Source organism: Artemia sp. Qi Xiang Cuo, chromosome 2, assembly GCF_049724085.1.
Source record: "Artemia sp. Qi Xiang Cuo chromosome 2, ASM4972408v1, whole genome shotgun sequence".
Classification (NCBI taxonomy): Eukaryota; Metazoa; Arthropoda; class Branchiopoda; order Anostraca; family Artemiidae; genus Artemia; species Artemia sp. Qi Xiang Cuo.
The window spans coordinates 45,539,842-45,562,711 of record NC_142795.1 but is presented as its reverse complement, the minus strand read 5'-3'; the positions used below and the strand labels follow the sequence as shown (position 1 = coordinate 45,562,711).

Genomic DNA, 22,870 nt, shown 5'->3' with positions numbered 1-22,870 from the left:
ATATATATATATATATATATATATATATATATATATATATATATATATATATATATATATATATATATAGTAGAAAGGCCTTATTGACTCCCACCCCTCACCCCTGCTGCCATCTACAATTTAGTTTAATGTTGACGGGGGTCCATATTTGGGCATAGAGTCCCTGGGGAGAACACCTGTGCTGTCAGTCCCAGCGGGGGCACCAAATATGGGCATGGAATCCCCAGGGAGAACACGTTTCCGAGAAATGTCTCCGGGCGAAGCTTATTAATGTCTTTGGAGTTCGTCCAAGAGAATTGTTTCCGGGTGAGGTTTATTAATGTCTGACAGGTGATGTCAAGGTTGATTGATTTGTCATGAAAGGGGAATTATCTCCGGGTGAATGTTTTGAACTTAGAGATGAAGAGATTAACGCGGGAAAGGGTTTCATAGGAATTTCAAATGTGACAGCGCAGGGATGCCAAAAACAAAAGGAACACGCAGAAATTACGTTTAGGGGTTATTTGGGTGAAACTGTTTTAGACATTATAGGGAATTATTTCGGCAAAACAGTTAGAGACATTTTAAAAGATGATTTTAGAAGATGTTTTAGAAGAGCATTTGAGGATAAAACTCTGTGGTCGTTATAATACACAAGTTGTATTTGAGCAGTGTTGTGAGGTCCTCTACCCCAACCCCAAAGGCCCCCGGTCCCCCTAATGCCCCTCGATCCCCCAAAGACCCCCGGAACGCCTCCCTCCCATTTTTTAAAAATAAGTTTTGAATTTTTTTAACATGGTATTTTTTTTGACTTTTTTACGTATCTTAAAGTGACATGAAATATGCTTACGGCTCTACCAATCGTACTCTGTGCTTGTTCATAGACACGACGCGGCTTTCCCACTGGTACTCTATGACAGGTTATCGACACTACCTAGTTTATTGGATGCATTAAATCAGTATTTTTTACGCAGTGGAAGGATAAACACACAATTCATATCTGTAAAAAAGTGAAGATGAATTATTCGACGAAAGTATGTGCACATGATAAAATCATCGTCGTGTTGAATGCTGACAAGGAGAAATACCTGAACTATGAAACGATTGCAAGTGGTAACACTATTGGAAATGTATGCATGCGTTGTCATGACAGCGAGAAGTTAGATTTCTTTGGAGTACCCAAGAATTTCAATCGTGTAAACGGTGGATTTGCGAGAGTAACATTACCAGAGAAATCAGTGCTCAAAGAGAATGCAAACTTAAAAATAATTGTCGATGATCGGGGACAACTCCTTGCTAGTGCTTCCGGTAACATGCTACCTGTTGATACATCCTATCATCATCTTTCCGGTATTAGCATTTTAAAGAGGACAAGAAGAAGACAAGCATACTCCTGCACTAATGTCATTAATCATATCTTGTCAATGTGCCAAATGCTATCTATGTAAAAATAATGTGACAATAGACAGTGAAATCGCAGGCAGAATAAAAAGGACATTAGCAGACAATATCATCAATGAATATAAAGATGAATTGACGGAAAATGAAGCGCAAGTGTACTAATAATGTATAATAATGTATTTAACATATTTTTATATTAATATTCTACATGTCGTTATTTCATTAAAAATATCTTATGCTTTATTTTGTTAAGTGTTCATTATTTTTATGGTATGCTAGAACGTCAAACGTTCAGAATATCAATTAAAAAGGTCAGAGATGTAAGAAAAAGAATTTTAGAGATAAAGATACTACTAGCATGCTCAATTTTTCATAGAATGGGCATTTCACAACAAGTTCTTTTCTTAATGTCCTTCCTAAACCCATTTTTTAAGTTGAAGAATCCATCCTTTTCATCCACAACTTTACTTTATAGCTTTTGAATGCCCCAACACCAAGTAATACTTTTCTTATGGCATTTCAGCAAAAGTTATTTTATTAATGTCCCTCCCAAACCCCTTTTACAAGTTGAAGTACCCATACTTTTCACACACAACTTTACTATACAGCCTTTTTGAATGCCTCAACACCAAGCAATACTTTTCAAAGGGCATTTCATAACAAGTTCTTTTCTTAATGTCCTTCCTAAACCCATTTTACAAGTTGAAGTACCCATCCTTTTCACCCACAACTTTACTTTACAGCGTTTTTGAATGCTCCAACACCAAGCAATACTTTTCAAAAGGCATTTCAGAAAAATTTCTTTTCTTAATGTCCTTCCTAAGCCCATTTTAGAAGTTGAATTACCCATCCTTTTCACCCACAACTTTACTATACTGCCTTTTTGAATGCTCCAACACCAAGCAATACTTTTCTAAGGGCATTTCACAACAAGTTCTTTTCTTAATGTCCTCCCTAAATCCATTTTACAGTATTATTTTAAACTTTTTTACGTATCTTAAAATGACATGAAATATGCTTACGGCTCTACCAATCGTACTCTGTGCTTGTTCATAGACACGACGCGGCTTTCCCACTGGTACTCTATGGCAGGTTATCGACACTACCTAGTTTATTGCATGCATTAAATCAGTATTTTTACGCAGTGGAAGGATAAACACACAATTCATATCTGTAAAAAGTGGAGATGAATTATTCGACGAAAGTATGCGCACATGATAAAATCATCGTCGTGTTGAATGCTGACAAGGAGAAATACCTTAACTATGAATGGAGTGCAAGTGGTAACACTATTGGAAATGTATGCATGCGTTGTCATGACAGCGAGAAATTAGATTTCTTTAGAGTACCCAAGATTTTCAATCGTGTAAACGGTGGATATGCGAGAGTAACATTACCAGAGAAATTAGTGCTCAAAGAGAATGCAAACTTAAAAATAATAGTTGATGAAGAGGGACAATTTCTAGCTAATGGTTCTGGTAGCATGTTAGCCGTTGATAGATCTTATCGCTATCTTTCCGGTGTTAGCATTCGAATGAAAGCAAAAGGAAAAAGAAGACATGCATACACAGGGATCGGCCGCAGTCACTTTTTGTCACTTTTGTCACTTTTTTGGGGACCTGTCATTTTTTGTCACTATTTCTGTCGTTTTGTCACTAAAGTCACTTTTTTCAACGTTTTGGACCTAATTTTTTTGCTGAAACAGTATTTTATAGTTGACTGTCGACTGTAGCATAATTCACAAAAAAAGTAAGTCTTTTTTTGATAGTTTGGACTATATTTCAACACGTACGATGTCTATGGCTGTGATAAACGTGGTTAGTGTGTGTGTGTGTTAAAATCTAGGCTCTTACAAATAAGATGATTGATTAAATTAGTTCTACCGTACCATAACTGCCCATGGTTCTTTTCAGGCCGTTGGTTCACTTAGCATCCATTCTTGCCTGGTTGCTTAACAAATGGACAGTTAGGCCGAGATTCCTTCTGTGTATTTTCAGTGTTAGCCAGTTTCTTGGTTTTTAGACCGTTTGACATTTCCTGCAAAAGGCATGCATGCCCACAGGTCTGAGGACGTCAAAATTTAAGATTAAATTCGTGTTTTCATTTGTTTTGTCAGTTTGTATTTGTATTAGCTTTATATGTTTTCGAATTCCGTCCTAAAACCCATTCTTATTTCAGGTCACTGTAAATAATGGGCAAGACAAAATTTTTGGAGAGCTGGCTCAGTAGGGAAGACGGCGCTGGGCATAAAGTGAAAGAGTGGTGCACAAAAGGGAGTGACAATGACAGCTCGTTCTATTGTAAAGTTTGTAAAAAGACACTCAGCTGCCAGAAAGGGTTCCAGGCCCTTCTTCAACATGCAGCCGCACAAGATCACAAAAAGAATGCTTCTGTCATGTTAAACCAGCGTCAGTTGAGACTCGCTGCATCAGCTCCAACCGGAAACCACCCAAACTCACAGAGTGGCGATAGCATACCATAAAAGAATCTGAAATGCTCTGCAAGCGAGATGCAGCGTCAAGGGCGGAGATAGTTTGGGTTTTAAGGACTATTGCTAGTTCTTTTGCTGCAGCTTCTTGTGATCATATTGCCGAGGTGTTCCGAACAATGTTCCCCGATGCTTTACCAGAAGGCTTCTCGTTAAATGCTAAAAAATTACATACTTGTTGACGGAGGCTATTTATCCGTACTTTCGAGAAATTCTAATCGAAGACATCCAGAAATCTGACTTTGTGCTGGAATATGATGAAGCAACAAACGATGGTGAGGTAAATGAACTTCAAATATGAGTTTGGTGCTGGCCAAAAGAGCGGAAACAGGTGATTACTTAGCATCTTTAGACATATTATGTGGGACAGGCAAGCAGTGAAGATCTGAGTAAGGAAATTTTACAGAGTATTGAAGATGAAGGACTTTCACTTGAGAGATTGCTGATGCCTGCAAGTGATGGCCCAGCTGTCAATAAGAAAGTGTGATCAATCATAGACTCAGAAAAGAGAAAAAGGTATTCAAAAGGCATATTGAATATTGGAGCCTGCAACATTCATGCAGTACATAAAGCATTCCTGAAAGGGCTACAAGAACTCGGGGTGGAGTGCTCTGATATGATCATCGCTGTTCACCACTTTTTCAGCGGATGGCCGGCTCGTTCTGACGATTTCAGCCAGTGCCAACGGAAAGTTAAAGTTCCTCAGCATAAGTTTGTGAAGCACGTCCCCACGAGATGGCTCACCATAGGGAAGCAGCAAGCCGCTTGATCGAACAGTGGCCTGCATTGATAGAATATTTCCTAGAATTCGTGCCAAAGAAAAATAGTCTGAAGTACCTGATGTCAAATGCAAAATATTTGTGAATTGTAAGTTGGCTAAAAAAACAAACAATGAAAGCAGAAATTGAGTTCATTATAAGCTCTACAGAAATTTTCACCGCTTTTACTGGTGTATTTCAACGACAGGAGCCGTTAATACATGTGGTACACTTTGAGCTCAGACGGTTATGCACAGTTCTTTTGGGGCAGATTGTGCCGGCTGATGATGTCAATCTCTGGATCCTTGGTAGTTTTGAAGGCTTAGATAGTACTGCAGATGTTTGCCTACAGCAACCCTTGTGTAATGAAAGGGTCCTGGCTGCCCTGGATTCTTCGAAAGTTATTCTGAAACACAGGACATTTTTTTTTCCTGAGGATCAGGAAGCATATCAAAGCTGCTGTGTAGTACCTGCGGGTAAATTGCCATGTGAACAAGGAGTTTTGCCGAAGCCTTGCCTGCCTAAGCCCTCCCAGTCCAGATTGCCAAAGAGCAAGTTGCAGTGATATCCTCCACATCGCGAGAGAACTTCCATTCGAGACGGACATCGAGTAAGTCCAGGGAGAATGGTTTTTATTACAGTCAGATCCCGTGCCGCCACCCACGGAGAGTACACAGACGATTACAGCTATTGGCAAAAGATCCTGGAACTGAAGACATCATCTGGTGGAACCAAATATCAGTCCTTAGGTTGGATCGTCCGGGCAGCTATGTCGCTCTGTCATGGAAGTGCAGACGTAGAGAGAGGATTTTCTCGGTCAGCTCTACTGATGACTTGCCTTCAAGCGCGTACAGAAGAGTGGGCACTGAATGCTAAGGCTTTTGTTGCGGATGCGCTCCGTGACTATGAGAACAGACCAGAGCGTGTGCTGATCACAAAGAAGCTGCTTTGTCTGGCTAGAGCCAGCTATGAACTGTACCTTTTTGAGCGAAGACAGGAAGAATCAGAGAGAGAAGCTTGAAGCTGAGAAGAAAGATGCTGAACAAGAAATCCTAGAGATGGCGCGGAAGAAGAAGAAAATAGCGGACCTAGAGTCAGACATTGCACGAAAAAAAGAGATGGTTAAGCAGAAGAAGGAAATAGGCGATACCCTTCTGAGAGAGGCAGGCGAACGGTTGAAGACAGCTGTGGAAGAAAGGACTTCCTGAACACTGGTCTTGCTCAAAGTATGGTGAAAGCAGCATTAAAAGCTCGCTCTGAAGAAAGGGAAAGGGCAGATAATGCTGAATCGGTTGAATTACTTGTTCTGAAGAGGAAATCTGAACTAATTGATTGTCTTTCAAAAAAGTCAAAGAAGTGATGACATAATATCCAGTGATTGGTTATACCTAGTTGTGGTAGATGCTTGTTTTTTTATCGTTTTGTATAAGTAAATAAAATCAATTGAAGAAAAAAATAAGGATTTCAGCCTTTCTGTCCATAATTTATTGGGTTCTCATAGGCAGTGATGATCTTACGGTAGTAATTGGGATCCTTGTAATCCATCTGCCTATGCTCTGACGGCTTCTGAGTAGTCACTTTTTGTCACTTTTTTGGTGTCCTCAAGTAACTAAAGTCACTTTTTTCGTGCACTTCGTCGTGGCCGACCCCTGCATACAGCTGCACCAACATCATAAATCATATCTGGTCAATGTGCCAAAACTGCTATCGATGTAAAAATAATGTGACAATAGACAGTGAAATCGCAGGCAGAATAAAAAGGACATTAGCAGACGATATCATCAATGAATATAAAGATGAATTGACGGAAAGTGAAGCGCAAGTGTACTAATAATGTATAATAATGTATTTAACTTTTTTTTATATTAATATTCTACATGTCGTTATTTCATTAAAAATATCTTATTCATTATTTTGTTAGGTGTTCATTATTTTTAGAGTATGCTAGAACGTCAAACGTTCAGAATATCTATTAAAAAGGTCAAAGATGTAAGAACAAGAATTTAGAGATAATAATCCTACTAGCAGGCTCAATTTTTCATAGAAGATAGAAAAGTTCAAGTTCTCTTCTGAATTTTACCAAAGAACACAATTCATTTCTAATTTCTTCAGAGAAAATAAAAAGCTTACACATCAGTATTAAGTTCACCGACACATGAAAAATTCAAAGTTCACTTCTAAATTGTTCCGTAGAAGATAGGAAAAGTTATAATATGATTGTGATTATTTTCTAAGAAGATAAAAAGTTTCACTTAAATTCTAAATTTTCTTAAATTCAATTCCGACTTTTCTCAAAGAGTCAAATTTAAAGTTCTGTTCCAAATATTTTCCCGGAAGAAGGAAAGTTCAACTTCGATTCTGAATTTTCTCAATGAAAATGAAATAAGTTATTGATCAATTCTATTTCCCCAAAATAATATAAAAAGTTTCCACTTCAGTTCAGATTTTTCTCAAAGAGATGAAAAAATTTTAAATACTGTTCCAAATTTTTCTTAGAAGATAGAAAAGTTCAAGTTCTCTTCTGAATTTTAGCAAAGGACATAATTCAATTCTAATTTTCGCAGAGAAAATAAAAAGCTTCCACTTCAGTTTTAAGTTCACCAAGACATAAAAAATTTAAAGTTCACTTCTAAATTTTTCCATAGAAGACTAGGAAAAGTTATACTATGATTGTGATTATTTTCTATGAAGATAAAAAGTTTCGCTTTAATTCTAAATTTTCTTAAATTCACTTCCGACTTTTCTCAAAGAGATGAAAAAATTTAAAGTTCTGTTCCAAATATTGTTCCGAAAGAAGAAAAGTTCAACTTAGATTCTGAATTTTTCTCAATGAAAATTACATAAGTTATTGATCAATTCTATTTCCCTAAAATAATATAAAAAGTTTCCTCTCCAGTTCATATTTTTCTCAAAGAGATGAAAAAATTTAAAATACTGTTCCAAATTTTTCATAGAATATCGAAAAGTTCAAGTTCTCTTCTGAATTTTACCAAAGAACACATTTCAATTCTAATTTCTCCAGAGAAAATAAAAAGCTTCCACTTCAGTTTTAAGTTCACCAAGACATAAAAAATTTAAAGTTCAGTTCTAAATTTTTCCATAGAACATAAGAAAAGTTAAACTATGATTGTGATTGTTTTCTATGAAGATAAAAAGTTTCACTTTAATTCTAAATTTTCTTTAATTTAGTTCCGACCTTTCTCAAAGAGATGAAAAAATTTAAAGTTCTGTTCCAAATATTTTCCCGGAAGAAGAAAAGTCCAACTTCGATTCTGAATTTTCTCAATAAAAATGAAATGAGTTATTGATCAATTCTATTTTCCCAAAATAATATAAAATTTTCCACTTCAGTTCAGATTTTTCTCAAAGAGATGAAAAAATTTAAAATACTGTTCCAAATTTTTCATATAAGATAGAAAAGTTCAATTTCTCTTCTTAATTTTACCAAAGAACACAATTCAATTCTAATTTCTCAATAGAAAATCAAAAGCTTCCACTTCAGTTGTAAGTTCACCAAGACATATGAAATTTAAAGTTCAGTTCCAAATTTTTCCATAGAAGATAGGAAAAGTTATACTATGATTGTGATTATTTTCCATGAAGATAAAAAGTTTCACTTTAATGCTAAATTTTCTTAAATTCAATTCAGATTTTTCTCAAAGATAAAAAAATTTAAAATATTGTTCCAAATTTTTCATAGAAGATAGAAAAGTTCAATTTCTCTTCTGAATTTTACCAAAGAACACAATTAAATTCTAATTTCTCCAGAGAAAATAAAAAGTTTCCACAGATTATTTTCTATTAAGATATAAAGTTTTAATTTAATTCTCAATTTTCTTAAATTCAATTCTGAATTTTCTTAAAGAGATGAAAAAATTTAAAGTTGTGTTCCAAATACTTTCCCTGAAGAATAAAAGTTCAACTTCGAGTTTGAATTTTCTCAATGAAAAGGAAATAAGTTATTGATCAATTCTATTTTCCCAAAATAATATAAAAAGTTTCCACTTCAGTTCAGATTCTTCTCAAAGAGATGAAAAAATTTAAAATACTGTTCCACACTTTTCTTAGAAGATAGAAAAGTTCAAGTTCTCTTCTGAATTTAGCGAAGAACATAATTCAATTCCAATTTCTCCAGAGAAAATAAAAAGCTTCCACTTCAGTTTTAAGTTCACCAAGACATAAAAAATTTAAAGTTCACTTCCAAATTTTTCATAGAACATAGAAAAGTTCAAGTTCTCTTCTGAATTTTACCAAAGAACACAATTCAATTCTAATTTCACCAGAGAAAATAAAAAGATCCCACAGATTATTTTCCATGAAGATAAAGTTTTACTTTAATTCTAAGTTTTCTTAAATTCAGTTCCGACTTTTCTCAAAGAGATGAAAAAATTTAAAGTTCTGTTCCAAATATTTTCCCGGAAGAAGAAAAGTTCAACTTCGATTCTGAATTTTCTCAATGAAAATGAAATAAGTTATTGATAAATTCTATTTCCCCAAAATAATATAAAAAGTTTCCACTTCAGTTCAGATTTTTTTCAAAGAGATGAACAAATTTAGAGTGCTGTACCAAATTTGTTTTAGAGGATAGAAAAGTTCAAGTTCTCTTCTGAATTTTAGCAAAGAAGATAATTCAATTCTAATTTCTACAGGGAAAATAAAAAGCTTCCACTTCAGTTTTAAGTTCATCAAGACACAAAAATTTAAAGTTCACTTCTAAATTTTTCCTTAGAAGATAGGAAAAGCTATACTATGATTGTGATTATTTTCTATGAAGATAAAAAGTTTCACTTTAATTCTAAATTTTCTTAAATTCAGTTTCGACTTTTCTCAAAGAGATGAAAAAATTTTAAGTTCTGTTCCAAATATTTTCCCGGAAGAAGAAAAGTCCCAAGATATAAAAAATTTAAAGTTCACTTCTAAATTTTTCCGTAGAAGATAATAAAAGTTATACTATGATTGTGATTATTTTTTATGAAGATAAAAAGTTTCACTTAAATTCTAAATTTTCTTAAATTCAGTTCCGACTTTTCTCAAAGAGATGAAAAAATTTTAAGTTCTGTTCCAAATTTTTCATAGAAGATAGGAAAAGTTCAAGTTCTCTTCTGAATTTTAGCAAAGAACATAATCAATTCTAATTAATCCAGAGAAAATAAAAAGCTTCAACTTCAGTTTGATCTTCACCAAGACATAAAAAATTTAAAGTTCAGTTCTAAATTTTTCCATAGAAGATAGGAAAAACTATACTATGATTGCGATTATTTTCTATGAAGATAAAAGTTTCACTATAATTCTAAATTTTTTTAAATTATGTTCAAACTTTTCTCAAAGAGATAAAAAAATTTTTAAGTGCTGTTCCAAATATTTTCTTGGAAGAAGAAAAGGCCCAAGACATAAAAGAGTTCTCTTAAAAATTTTTAAGTAGAAGATAGGAAAAGATATACTATGATTGTGATTATTTTTCATGAAGATAAAAAGTTTCACTTTAATTCTAAATTTTCTTAAATTCAGTTCCGACTTTTCTCAAAGAGATGAAAAAGTTTAAAGTTCTGTTCCAAATTTTCATAGAAGATAGGAAAAGTTATATTTTGATTGTGAATATTCTTCACGAAGATATGGAGCTCCACTTTAATTCTGAGTTTTCTCGAAGAAGGGCAAAATGTACAAGTTCTCTTCTGAATTTTAATAGAGAAGCGAAAAAAAAGTTAGCACAATTCCTAAATTTACCAATGAAAATAAAAAATCTTCCACTTCAGTTCCTAATTTCTCAAAGACATAAAAAATTTAAAGTTCAATTCTAAATTTTTCCATAGAAGATAGGAATGGCTATACTATGATTGTGATTATTTTCCATGAAGATAAAAAGTTTCACTTTATTTCTATTTTTTCTTAAATTCAGTTCATTCATCTAACCATCAAAAACAATAGGTTAGGTTAGGTATAAATAAATATTAATAAATAATTAGAAACATTTCTCCATGTTTAAGTTAGGTTAGGTTAACTTATCATGAGCGCTCATGATAAGCTAACCTAACCTAACTTAAACATGATAAAAAGATTAAATTAGGTTAGGTTAGACTAGATTAAGTTAGGTTAGCCTACGTACGCGCGCGTACGTAGGCTAACCTAACCTAATTTAATCTTTCTATCATTATTGAAAGCAATGGGAAAACCATTATTCAAAATCAACGAAGAGTACAGGATTTAACGACTAAGACAAGTGGCTTTCATGTACTACTTTTTTTCATGTTCAGATGTCGTGGCTATACCTACAAGCAGTTTCTCAACATCTACGTTGACTTACCTCGATTGAACGATTTTCTAGTGGAAAATATACTTACAAACGTATTTAATATTGATTTTAGTGCCCTACTAATAAAATTTTATAAAATTTTATTTTAATTTTTTTATTAATAATTTATAAAAATTTATATACACGATTAAAAACGACTTTTCTACTCTTTAGATTTCATCTTCTACTAGGTATAGGTATTTGTCGACAACAATTAGTGCAAGTAGATTATCTGAATTCACAGTGTACTGATCCTGATGCACTGCAATGTCGGGGTCACATTTTCTGCAGTAGAGTGTAATTTCACTCTTGTCATATCTCTTTGTATAGTCAATGATACTATTCTCATTCATTCTATAGAATTCACATGTTTCAATTTGCCTATTTGAAGCAATTTCACAAACAGTGTCCTCAAGTGTCAAATCACATTCCGTCACGTCCAAATAAAAATCAGTGGGCTTATAATTATAACACCCATTGTCTTCACAACGATGACGTAGAAACCATATTCTTTTGTTGTTCCAACAGTTGAATCGCTGACCCGGCTCCTCCTCCCAGAACAATCTAAAACCACGACGATACCAATCTCGTAGCAATAAACTAAAATCACGGTTAGGATTCTTTCCAATCATACCTGGATATGTATTCTCCCACTGATTACATTTATCATAATGACAATTGGAGCATAGGTGCCCTCTAGGATGAGAGTCACACACCTCTTCAAGACATGAATTACAACCTTTAATTTGTACAGCATATCCTCTATGCAATTTACACGGGTTGCATAATCTACACTTTTAATCATACTCATCAATTATTGTGCAATTCTCACATGATGACCACCTGCCCAGTGTGTACATACATAGGGGACATGTGTGGAACATTTTTTCATGTGTTGACACTCTCACTGCCACAATAAAACTGAGCTAGCAACAACCAAAAATTGTCTGGGATAGAGAGAGAGGAGTAAATCATCCTTGAACAGCATGTTTCTCATGAAAAAAAGTCCTAAAGTTCTAAACTAACGTTTGGAATCATATCCACAATATCATTTTGTCGTGTCGTGATCAATATATCGATAAGTTGTGCAAACGCATTCGAACCACGACGTAAAAGCTTCATACAATACTTTAATGAGGAAGAATTAGGTGTGATTGTATCGTCTATCCTTACTTATAAAAATCTCTTCTTTAGAATAAACAACTCTGATAGAGCATCATGTACAATTAAAAAGTTTAACATAAACAATAGATTTCCGAGGAGTTATTTTTTCTCAATTCTATCCATTTTTTAGAGACCTAACTCTGTCGCGACCAACTTTTGAATGACTAGAATTATTTTTCTACTCTAAAGAATATAATCTACCATAATCTACTATAGGAAGAAAAATACCTTTGATTTAGAAACAATTTTATTGGACATAAATACAACAATAATATTCACTGATGCATTTTGTTCTCATCAATATATTTCGATAGGACATCTAATGCTGACCGAAGTTTATTTATATGCACAATATTCAGTTTTTCAGCAAAACATAGTTGCTCCTCCTGCTTAAATTTGCTTAATGATATCACTTATCTAGCAAACATATCGTCCCATTCAAGGCATAGTCTACAACCACCGGTTATTTCCACAGCCACATTGGATACTCGTATATCATTGCTGCTGCTGCTGCCGGCTCCATCATTAATCTCCAATAATGTAAATGCACCACTCATTTTTCTCTACTAATATCCTCTCAAATAAACTATTCTCTCTGAATTGAATTCTCTTACTAATATGGATTGTAATGAAAACCATCCCTTTTATTCAAATTTTAGTGGCTCCTAGGACCTCTATAGAACGTGGTTCCTATGGCGGTCGTAGAATAACATGGTTCTATGGCGGTCGTAGAATAGCATGGTCCTATGGCGGTCGTAGAATAACATGGTCCTAGAGCGGTCGTAGAATAACATGGTCCTATGGCGGTCGTAGAATAACATGGTCCTATGGCGGTCATAGAATAGCATGGTCCTATGGCGGTCGTAGAATAACTTGAGAATTCCTATTGCGGTCGTAGAATTCAATATTAGCATTCTACTGATGATACGGGCGTTTGGCGTGGCACATTTAGTCATGTTTCTCCTGACCCGCTTAACGACAATGGCCTACACCTACTTGAACTATGCCGATCTTATGACCCAGTCATCGCAAACACTTTCAGCGCAAAACCATCCACCAGTACACGTGATATAGTAATCACGGTTGCGCAAAAAAGATGATCGACTACGTCATCATGTCTAAACGCTGAAGGTCAACGCTAAAGAACTGCAGAACTTACAGATCAGCTGAGCTTGGGAACGCAGACCGCAGGCTCGTGTGTGTTTAAGTCCATCTCCGACTTCAAGCACAACGATCAGAAAGAAGGCCAGTTACTGTATATATTGGGAAACTCCAGGAGCCAAATACTCACCTGGAGTATAGTATTGAGATATCGAATCGCTTCGAGCTCCTTGGCACACTTAGCAGCAGTGAAGACACCTGGAAGTATTTTAAATCGCAGACAAGCGAAGCAGCACAATTGGTGCTTGGCAAGAGAGGTTTTCCGAAGAAATCTTGGCTAACAAATGAAACACTGGAGATTACAGAGTAAAGACTGAGGGCAAGGCTCCTTGGGGACATGGTCACTTAATGGAGTGCCAAACGGTCTCATTTACTGGGACCGAACTCAGTTTGTTACAAGGAAAGCTGATGAAATTGAATTAACAGCAAAAAAGGAAGATGTGGGTAGCCTCTTCAAGCATCTCCGAGATCTTACGGAAAATACAACTCCTACATTGGGACCTGTCCTATCCCTGGATAGGACACTTGTCTCTGATGAGGGCAATTGTCTTAAGAGGTGGAAGGACCACTTCTGCTCGCTCTTAAATAATACTAGCCCGTCTGTCTCTCCAAATAATAGTCCCAGCCAATCTACCAGTCAAAGGCCTCAAGCAGATGTTCCTCCATATGAGCCTTTCAGCCCTTCAGAAATTAGAAACGCAGTTAAAAGGCTCAAGAATAACAAAGCTGTTGGTATCTGTGGCTTAAGCTCTGAACTGCTGAAATATGCTGGCCCTGCAGTGCTCCTGTTTCTCCACACTCTTGTTCTCCACAATTTGGCAAACTGAGATAATTCCAGAAGATTAGCGGAAAGGTGTCACCATCTCCTTATGGAAAAGGAAAGGCTCTAGAAAGGACTGTTCAAATTACCGTGGAATAACTCTGCGGTCAGTCCCAGGAAAACTTTTCTCAATGGTCCTGCTGGATCGTTTTCGGAATATAATCCGTGGAATTCTGTGACCTGAACAAGCTGCTTTTATGACAGACCGTTCCACCATTGAGCAGATTTTCACGATTAGACATATATTAGAAAAAGTCACGGAGTTCCACCAGAAGGCTCTTTTCGCCTTCGTTGCCTTTCGTTCTCGTTCGACTCAGTGGACCTAGAGGTACTTTGGAAGATTTTAGCATTGACTGGCCTTCCCGGGAAATACTGCAGACTCTTCAAAGTTTTACACCATGACACAGAGAGATGTGTTCAAGTCAATGGCCGGCGCGGCCCATTCTTCCCAATCGCGACAGGGGTGCGTCAAGGATGTGCAGTAGCCCCAGAGCTCTTCAATGTCATCATAGACAACGTTATGACAATGACGACTTCACGTATAAAATTTGGACTCAAGTTTGGAGATTGCGTCATTTCAGATGCTGATTTTGCTGACGACCTGGCCATCCTAGCGGACTCCATGGATCAGTTGCTGGAAGCGCTTCAAATCTTACGAGAAGAGGCCACAATTCTGGGAATGCATATAAACTGGAACAAAACGAAAATTAAGCCCATAGACCAAACTTATCTTGCTGTCATTTCTCCAGTCTGTCTGGACGCAACAACTAGCATAGAAGTTGTCCAATAGTATACCTACCTGGGATCCACGATATCTTCAGATGGCTCTCTTCTCCCCAATATGTACGCAAGACTGTCCAGGGCGTACTCTGCCATGGGCAGGTGGAACTATCATCTTTGGTGAAAACCAAACATCAGTCTTTCAACCAAACTACCATTTTTGAACACCCTCGTCGGTTCTGTGGTGTTTTATGTAGCTGAGACTTGTCAAGTATCAGACGCAACCCTAATGACCATCAATAGATTCCAGTCGAAGAGTCTAAGAAGGATAGAATTTCTACAGTGGGTCGACTTCGCGAGTAACGAGAAGCTGCTGCATCTCACCAAGCAGTCCCGTTTTTCTACCCAAGCAGCCGGGCGTACCTTATTGTGGTTTGGATATTTACTTCGAATGCCGCCGCACTTACCCGCAAAGATGATCTTTGACTTTGACCCTGTCAAAGCCGTTTGGAAGTGATCTCGCGGCCGATCAAAGAAGCCATGACCCGACAGCGTATCCGAATTTCTAGTGATGGCAAATATCAGACCAAGTGAAGTGCAAACCCTTGCAATGGACCGAAGTGGATGGAGGAGGCAGACGTCACTCTCTACGCCGAGTAGCACCCGGCAGGAGACCTAAGTATATTTTTATTTTCCGTGCTCAACTAGTGTTTTGTCTTCCAAGCTGCTACTTAACATTAGTTGAATTAAAAAACAAAACATAGCTTTCAGTGAAAACTAGAGAGTGAATTCAAAACTTAAAACAAGTAAAAATTAGGTGGCATAAGGTGTCAAAATAAAAGTGACAGAAATTACTATGAATCAGTGGTGGATCCAGGGAGGCGAGGCCTTCCCCCTTAACGTTGTCTAGAGTAGTGTAATTTACTTATATAACGCAAGATTGCGTTAAATAAACTTGCTCCTAAGGCAAGTTTGTCGGTTCAACCTATTTTACGCCCCCCCCCCACCCCTAAAAAAATCCTGGATCTGTCCCTGCCTTGAATGAAGAAATACGAATTTAAGCAAACACAGATTAGAGTGAACAATGAAGTGGGGCTTGAAATGAACATAAATTATTATTAATAAGGTTTTTTTCTTGCCTCTCATAACCCTTATAATACTAATGCTTGACTAAAAACAAATGTAATGCTTAAATTTTAAGTTTTGTTTTTCCAACTCTTTATAATAAGTAAGTATAAAAAGGAAAATATGTAAGAATGCAAAAACATTGTTGTATGTGGAATTACTTTATTGAGTTAGAAATATTTTATAAGGCTGTCATCTTGCATCAGTTTTGTTGGCATCATATAAGTTCTTTTTTTCCTAGATAAGCTAGATTTTTTTTTTTCATTTTTCTTGACGCAGATAGAATTTAGCTATTTTCTAGAAACTGGGGTGTACTTCTAAAATATGGTTCTTCAAAACAAGTGTGTTTCTTAGCTTCGAAGGTGAAATTATCAGAAAGAAGTAATGTCCAATACTTCAACTGCTTTCTATAAATCCTGCGATAACCTGAAAAAAAAAATGTTTGCCAGCTATATTTTAGCGGAATGCGATTGTGAAAAGCAACTAAGGAAATGCGAAGTCATTTATTTGAAAGCTAAAGCATACACTTAAAAAAAGCTTTTTAAAGTCATTACTACGCCATTTACTGTGTTAAAAAAAGATTTCCTCGATAGAAAGGGCAAAATTACCAATCACGTCAAATTTAAAGTGATCTAAAAATACCACAAAGAAAAGTAGGGCTAACGCCCCGTTGCCTTCTAAAAACCAGAATGTGTGTTTTATTTCTTATAACGTCAAAAATAAAAATCACTATAATAACCAAGATTAATGAAAAGATCAAATGAATGTAGATTGACAGTTTAGTAAATGCTGAAATCCACTCCTGAAAGTCTCAAGAATTTTAGATCTATAAAAGTTATAAAAGAGAAAACGTTTAAAATGAATTTTGTTTTCAGCAAAGGGTTAATTTTATTCTGGTCTTTAGAAGGCACGGGGAATGTTAGGCCTACTCCTCTGTGTGTAGTTTCTGCTCGTTTTAAGTTTGACTTGGCTATTTATTGTAATTTCTGTTCATTTTGGGTTTCATTTATTTATTGATAGGGGTCTATGTTCGTTTTGTAATTCAAATAATATTTGACTTATTTCTGCTCACCTTTGGTTTAATTTAGCTCTTTACTTTTCTTTGAAAAACTTCAATGGTTAAGAAAAGATTTTTTTAACTCTTTCGGTTTTTCTCCATTATATTTCAGGTTTTGGCTTGCTATCTATGTATTGGATAAAAATTTTATCCAATTTTGCAGCAATTTTTTTTAATTTGCAACAAAATTTTACTTTTGCAACAATTTTGCACAATTTGGATTAAATTTCGCAACAAATTTTACTAGTAGTTGTACTACAGTGCTTTGGATGGATGAGTATGGGAATGAATTTTCCTATAAATGAATTGAAAATCTGCATAACCTTTGGGATTCTATGCTGCTGAAGGAATTGTAATCACCATTATTTTACAACCTTGAGTTTGAACGAATATTAATCAATCATCCACCTCCACATGCCGTGCAAGCTTCAACTTAATTCCCTTAATGTTTCCTGAGATATGACAAATACACCCTTTTAATAAACATTGGTGCCCATAGTGTGTTTCGATTTAATTCAACTTCCCACTCATTATAGCCTGACAGTTTTTACTTAATACCCTTAGCCACTCTTGAGATATCACAGACATGCGCTTTTTACAAAATTGAATGCATATTTTTCTTTTGATTTAGTTCAACATCCTCAAAATAACGTCCCTGAGGTTCTAATGTAAAAACCTCCGACAATCTGGATACACTCAATTTCATTTGATTTAGTTTACATCCCCGTCAACTTTCAGTGACAGTTTCAATTTAATTCCCTATTCCATTCCTAAGAGATTGCATCTGTGCCATTTTGACAACATGGATGCCCTTACACTCTTTTGAATTAGTTTCAACTCGGTAAGCCCAGCCAATCTTGGGGTATTAAACATTTGTTTTTATTTAATACCCCAAGGTTGGTTCAACTTATCGAGTTAAAAAGATCAGGGAAAGATGGGGGGGGATGTTGAATTAAATCTATAAATTATTTTGTGTTCGGGCTAATATAATATTAAAACCTAAAAGGTGCATTTTAATATCTCAAGAATAATTGTCTACTGGATATATCTGCTGGCCTAATAAGGTCGTTGTATGTAGGAGTTAACAACTTCCCATAAAATATCTAGAATTTTGTTTTACCTCTGACCAAGAAGGGATGTGGTACGTGTTAGGAAATACATGTTTCATACCAAAATTGGTTGGACTTCTCAAGTTGAAACCTAAGGTGAGTGATGGAGGGGGGAATATTGAACTACATTCGTAGTTCATTCGTTTTTGATCTCGGGTTTTGAAAGAAAAGTAAAAAGCAATATTAAAACTGAAAACGTCTATTTTAATATCTCAAGACCTATCATCAAGTAGACAAACTTCCGATAAAATTCGAAATTCTTTATTATTTCAGACCAAAATGGGATATAAGTTTTGGTAAAACATATATGTAATACCCCAAGGTTGGTTGGGTCTACCGAATTGAAGCTCTTAGGGAGTGATGGACGGGGAATTTCGAACTAAATACATAGATTACTTTATAGTCGATATTAAGTTATTAGTAGAACAACTAAAGAAATAGAAAGTAGGAGTAGAGTAGTGGTTGTAAAGAAACTAAAGGTAGAAGAAAGTAGTAAAAGTAGAACAGAAAGCATAGCAAGTGATTCTTAAAAAGAGAATCCATAAGTAGTCAATGAAGTAGAATAAAGAAGAATAGAAAATAGAAGTAGAGTAGTATTAGTAAAGAAAGTAGAATAAAAAGCATACCAAGTGATTTTAAGAAAGAAAATTCATATAATCAAAGTATAATCAATGAAGTAGAATAGAAATTAGAAGCACAAAGTAGTTGTCAAAGTAGAATAGGAAGCGTAGAATAGAAGCTTTAATACTACTCTTTAATTTCTTTTTAAAGCCCGAGCTCGAAATAATGTATGGATTTAATTCGACTTTGCCCCCTCCGTCACTCCCTGAAAGTTTAAACTCGATAAGTCCAATCAAGCTTTAGGTATTAAATATGTATTTTTACTGACACACAACAGGTTTTGGTAATTTCGTGATTTCTATCGGGGGTCTTGTTACATCATCAGATATGTCCGCTTAACAATATATCTCGAGATTTTAAACATTCAAGTTCCAAAATTATCAACATATGCATATATCCCTAATGTCTTATATTCCATTTTTATTACATTAAAACCAGCTGCATCTTCCATGCATGATCTTTAATCATGATGTTTAATCTGCATCCTCGACCATTCCATTAGTGACCTGTATTTCACACCGCCATAGCATGATCTTTAAAACAACGCTCGAGTTTGATTGTATTGCTTCAGTAACTGCAAAAGTTATTAAGGAATTCATTGTCACTGGTTAGTGTATCATGTCTCGTGCATTGACTTTGGTATTGTGGTCGCATCTCAAAGTATGTACTGAATGATTTCAAGGTCGTTGTCCCCCTGAATTCCAAGAGCTTCTTATTACTTCTTTAAGAAACAATTTGCCGTCGTTTGGCATTGAGGTTCAAATCGCCGTTTTGTGCCACAAAATGGCCGGAAACTCCACTTTTCTATGACACAATTTATTTTGTTACATAAAAAGTTATTAGAACTATGAATCTCTATTAAAAAAAAATACTCTCCGAGTTTTCTAGGACCACTATAAAACTAAATTAAGCTTAAGTTGAAGTGATAATAAAGTAATAAGCTTTGACACTGCTAGGAATGCCAGTATTAGTTCTTGATTTTGACGTTGTTTTGCGCCAGAAAATGGTAGAAAACACCACTTTTCTATGGCATGATTTTTTGTTACGTAAAAAGAGTATTAGAACTATGAATCTGTAATAAATGAATCCTCTCCCGGTTTTCTAGGACCCCTGCAAAACTAGATTAATCTTAAGTTTAAGTGATTATAAAGTAGTAGGCTTTAGCAATGCTAGGGAAGCCAGTATTAGTTCTTGATGTACTTAATGTACCATATCACTTTTTGTAGCACATATTTAGTGTACTTGCTTTTCCATGCTTTTATTCTTATATTTCAGTGTCAAATTTGGGCGAAAGATTTTCTATATTAACTACTTAGAAGAGTTAGAACAGCATGTCCAAGTATCACAGTTGAACATTCCCAAAGATGTTATGGAGTAAGTCTTTGTCTTTCCACATACTTTTTAATTTGTCATATATTTTTTAAGGTTTTATAGCCTGTTCGTTATCACAATTCACCTTCTAGATAATAGATGCTTTATCTGATTTCTGCAAAAAGAGACCTGATGCACCCTAATTCTAAGATTTTCAAACAAATTTGTTTAGCTGCATCCCTTTTTTTGTGCTGAATTTATTAGTATGAAAGAGTCGGCGTGGCCGCCAAGGGAAAAAAGTGTTACTTTTTCCCAAATAGAAGAAAAAAGAGGAATACTATCATTTGTGTTTGAATGCGGAGCAGGGATCAGCTGAGAGCAAGCATGGGTACTCTTCTCTTTAAAAAAGGAAACTGAGCTTAAATGAAACGGAACAAAACAGAATAGGTCACCAAAAACAAGGAGACCTGTTTCTATTTCTGTTCCGTGTTTTGGCAAAAAATGTAAGCAGCTGTTTTTTTATTTTATATATATATATATATATATATATATATATATATATATATATATATATATATATATATATATATATATATATATATATATATATATATATATATATATATATATATATATATATATATATATATATATATATATATATATATATATATATATATATATATATATATATATATATATATATATATATTGGTTCTTCTGAATCAAGATGTTCTGGGAATATCTCCTAGCCTAAAGTGGTACTATTATCATTATAAGGTAAGATGTTTCTATAACATGCAATCTCTTTCTCTTCTGTTTTTAATGTATCAACCGAACAGAAACAGATACTCAGGAAAAATAACAGGAAACAGAAACACCGATTATTTCGTTAGATAGCCGTCCAAATTCAGAAGGGTGCTGTTAGATTTTCGCAGTTATTAAATACATACTGTTTTTGCTTATAATGATCATGGAGCTATGCTACCTTCACTGTAAAGTGATTGTTAACTATTAGAAATTCTAGAATTAAAAAGATAAAGAGGTATTTTTGGAAAGGTGGGGTGGCGAATTTTAAGTCGTTGGTAAGAGTAGCGAGTTGCTTCGTAAATTTTTTTTTTTTTTGAATTTTGACACTCGTCATTCAATTTAAACTTTTCGATTAAGCCTTGTATTCTGCATTGTCCATCATGACAATGCTTTTATTTCTTTTTGTTTCTTCTGTCTTTTCCTTTTCTAATCCATACTGATCGTAGGAAATTATTTTGAAGAAATGTTTGCCGTAATTAAGCTACTTGCATTTTAATTTGATTTTCAAAAAGCAAGCTAGCTTTCATTTAATGGAATAAAACATAGCCATCGTGGTAATCATAAGTCACATCATGTTTAAAAAAATCCAAGCTTCATTATTTCACCAAATTAAAACACTTAAATTGAAGATTTAAGATACAAACTAGTGTTTTATAATATGAAACTAGTGATTTATATATATTTGTGATCGCGTAAAAAAAACAAAAGTTATAGATAAAACTAAATCTGAGATGAAAGTAGGTGAGAAGGAGAGCATTGATAGTTTTAAAAACAAAGTGATTCTAATACGTGGACAAGGAGAAATGAATAACTGATTATAGAAATTAATTTGTTTTATTATCTATGTATAATATTTACCCGAATAATGACAACTCGCTTCGTCTTTTATTTTTTCTTTCGAAATCTCGCCACGACTGCCTATGGCGCCAAGCAATCTAAGCGCAGGATAGTCTGACACTGTGACTGAACATGCCGAGAGTAGCTTCTAGTCCAGGCATTCCAGGTGTAATGTAGGCTAGCAGTAGTATGCATTTCCCAGGGGTAGTGTATTTCAAGTGCCATCTATTGCTTATTTGTCGGAAGAATGTAGGCAGCAGTAATATAATCCTGCTGTTTCATCAATCATTTATAGTCTGTCTACCATAGAAACTACTCATGGAACATGTGCTGTCAGAGAAATTGTGTATATGAAGATTGATTTAAAAAAAAAAAAATCTAAAATAGATGTTTTTAAAAGAAAACTGAAGAGCCATATTAAACCTTAAAACTAGCTGAAATAAAGCCATAAAATGAATCAATTTTTAAACGACCAGAAATTACTATCAAAGAATAAATGAAACACAAAGCGAACAAAAATTAAAATAAATAATCACATCAAACAGAAGGATAACTGATGCTGATATAGATGAATAAATAAATCCTAAAACGGGCAAAAACTCAGGAATGACTGAGTGTATTAAGTTGGAACCTTCAGGAAATTATGAGGGGGATGATCAATTTACCAAACAGACAATATTTGCACGCTACTGCTACTACTATTACTGATTTTTGGAACGACTTACCGTATCAAGCTGAAAATTCTACGGCATCATGAGGGGGATATTCAACTGAATAAAAAACAACATTTGCATGCTACTACTGCTAATAATACTGCTGCTACTACTGTTACCACTGCTTCTACTACTACAACTATGATATTAGTTCTACTAAGACTAAGGGTATGACGATGAAAATTTGAGAGAATATTTAGGGGAGGTTTGAACTAAATCAAAACACACTCTGTGTATGCAGGTTGTCAAAAGAGTGTATCTCAGGAATGGATTAGGGTTTTAAGTTGAAATTTTCAGGGAAAATTTCCAAAAGGCAATATCTGCACGCTACTACTGCTACTGCTGCTACTACTACTACTACTACTTTTACTACTACTACGCCAACTACTGCTTTTATTGTAACTAATACTAAGGCTAACAGTATTAATGAAAAGTCGTAGGCAGCACATCAGCTGAGTAAAGTGCACTAATGGTATAATGTATCATTTGTTCGTTTTTTTTTTCACT

General features: G+C 34.8%; 1 protein-coding gene across 1 annotated transcript in view; it reads left to right on the top strand.

Annotated features, from left to right (window-relative positions):
• LOC148955280 (rho GTPase-activating protein 1-like) overlaps positions 1 to 22,870 on the top strand; it is a 164,550-nt gene that overhangs the window by 66,971 nt on the left and 74,709 nt on the right. Inside the window, exon 6 of the mRNA XM_089101316.1 lies at positions 19,968 to 20,066. Coding sequence (XP_088957442.1) covers positions 19,968 to 20,066 — 99 coding nt within the window. The remainder of the gene's footprint in view (positions 1 to 19,967; positions 20,067 to 22,870) is intronic.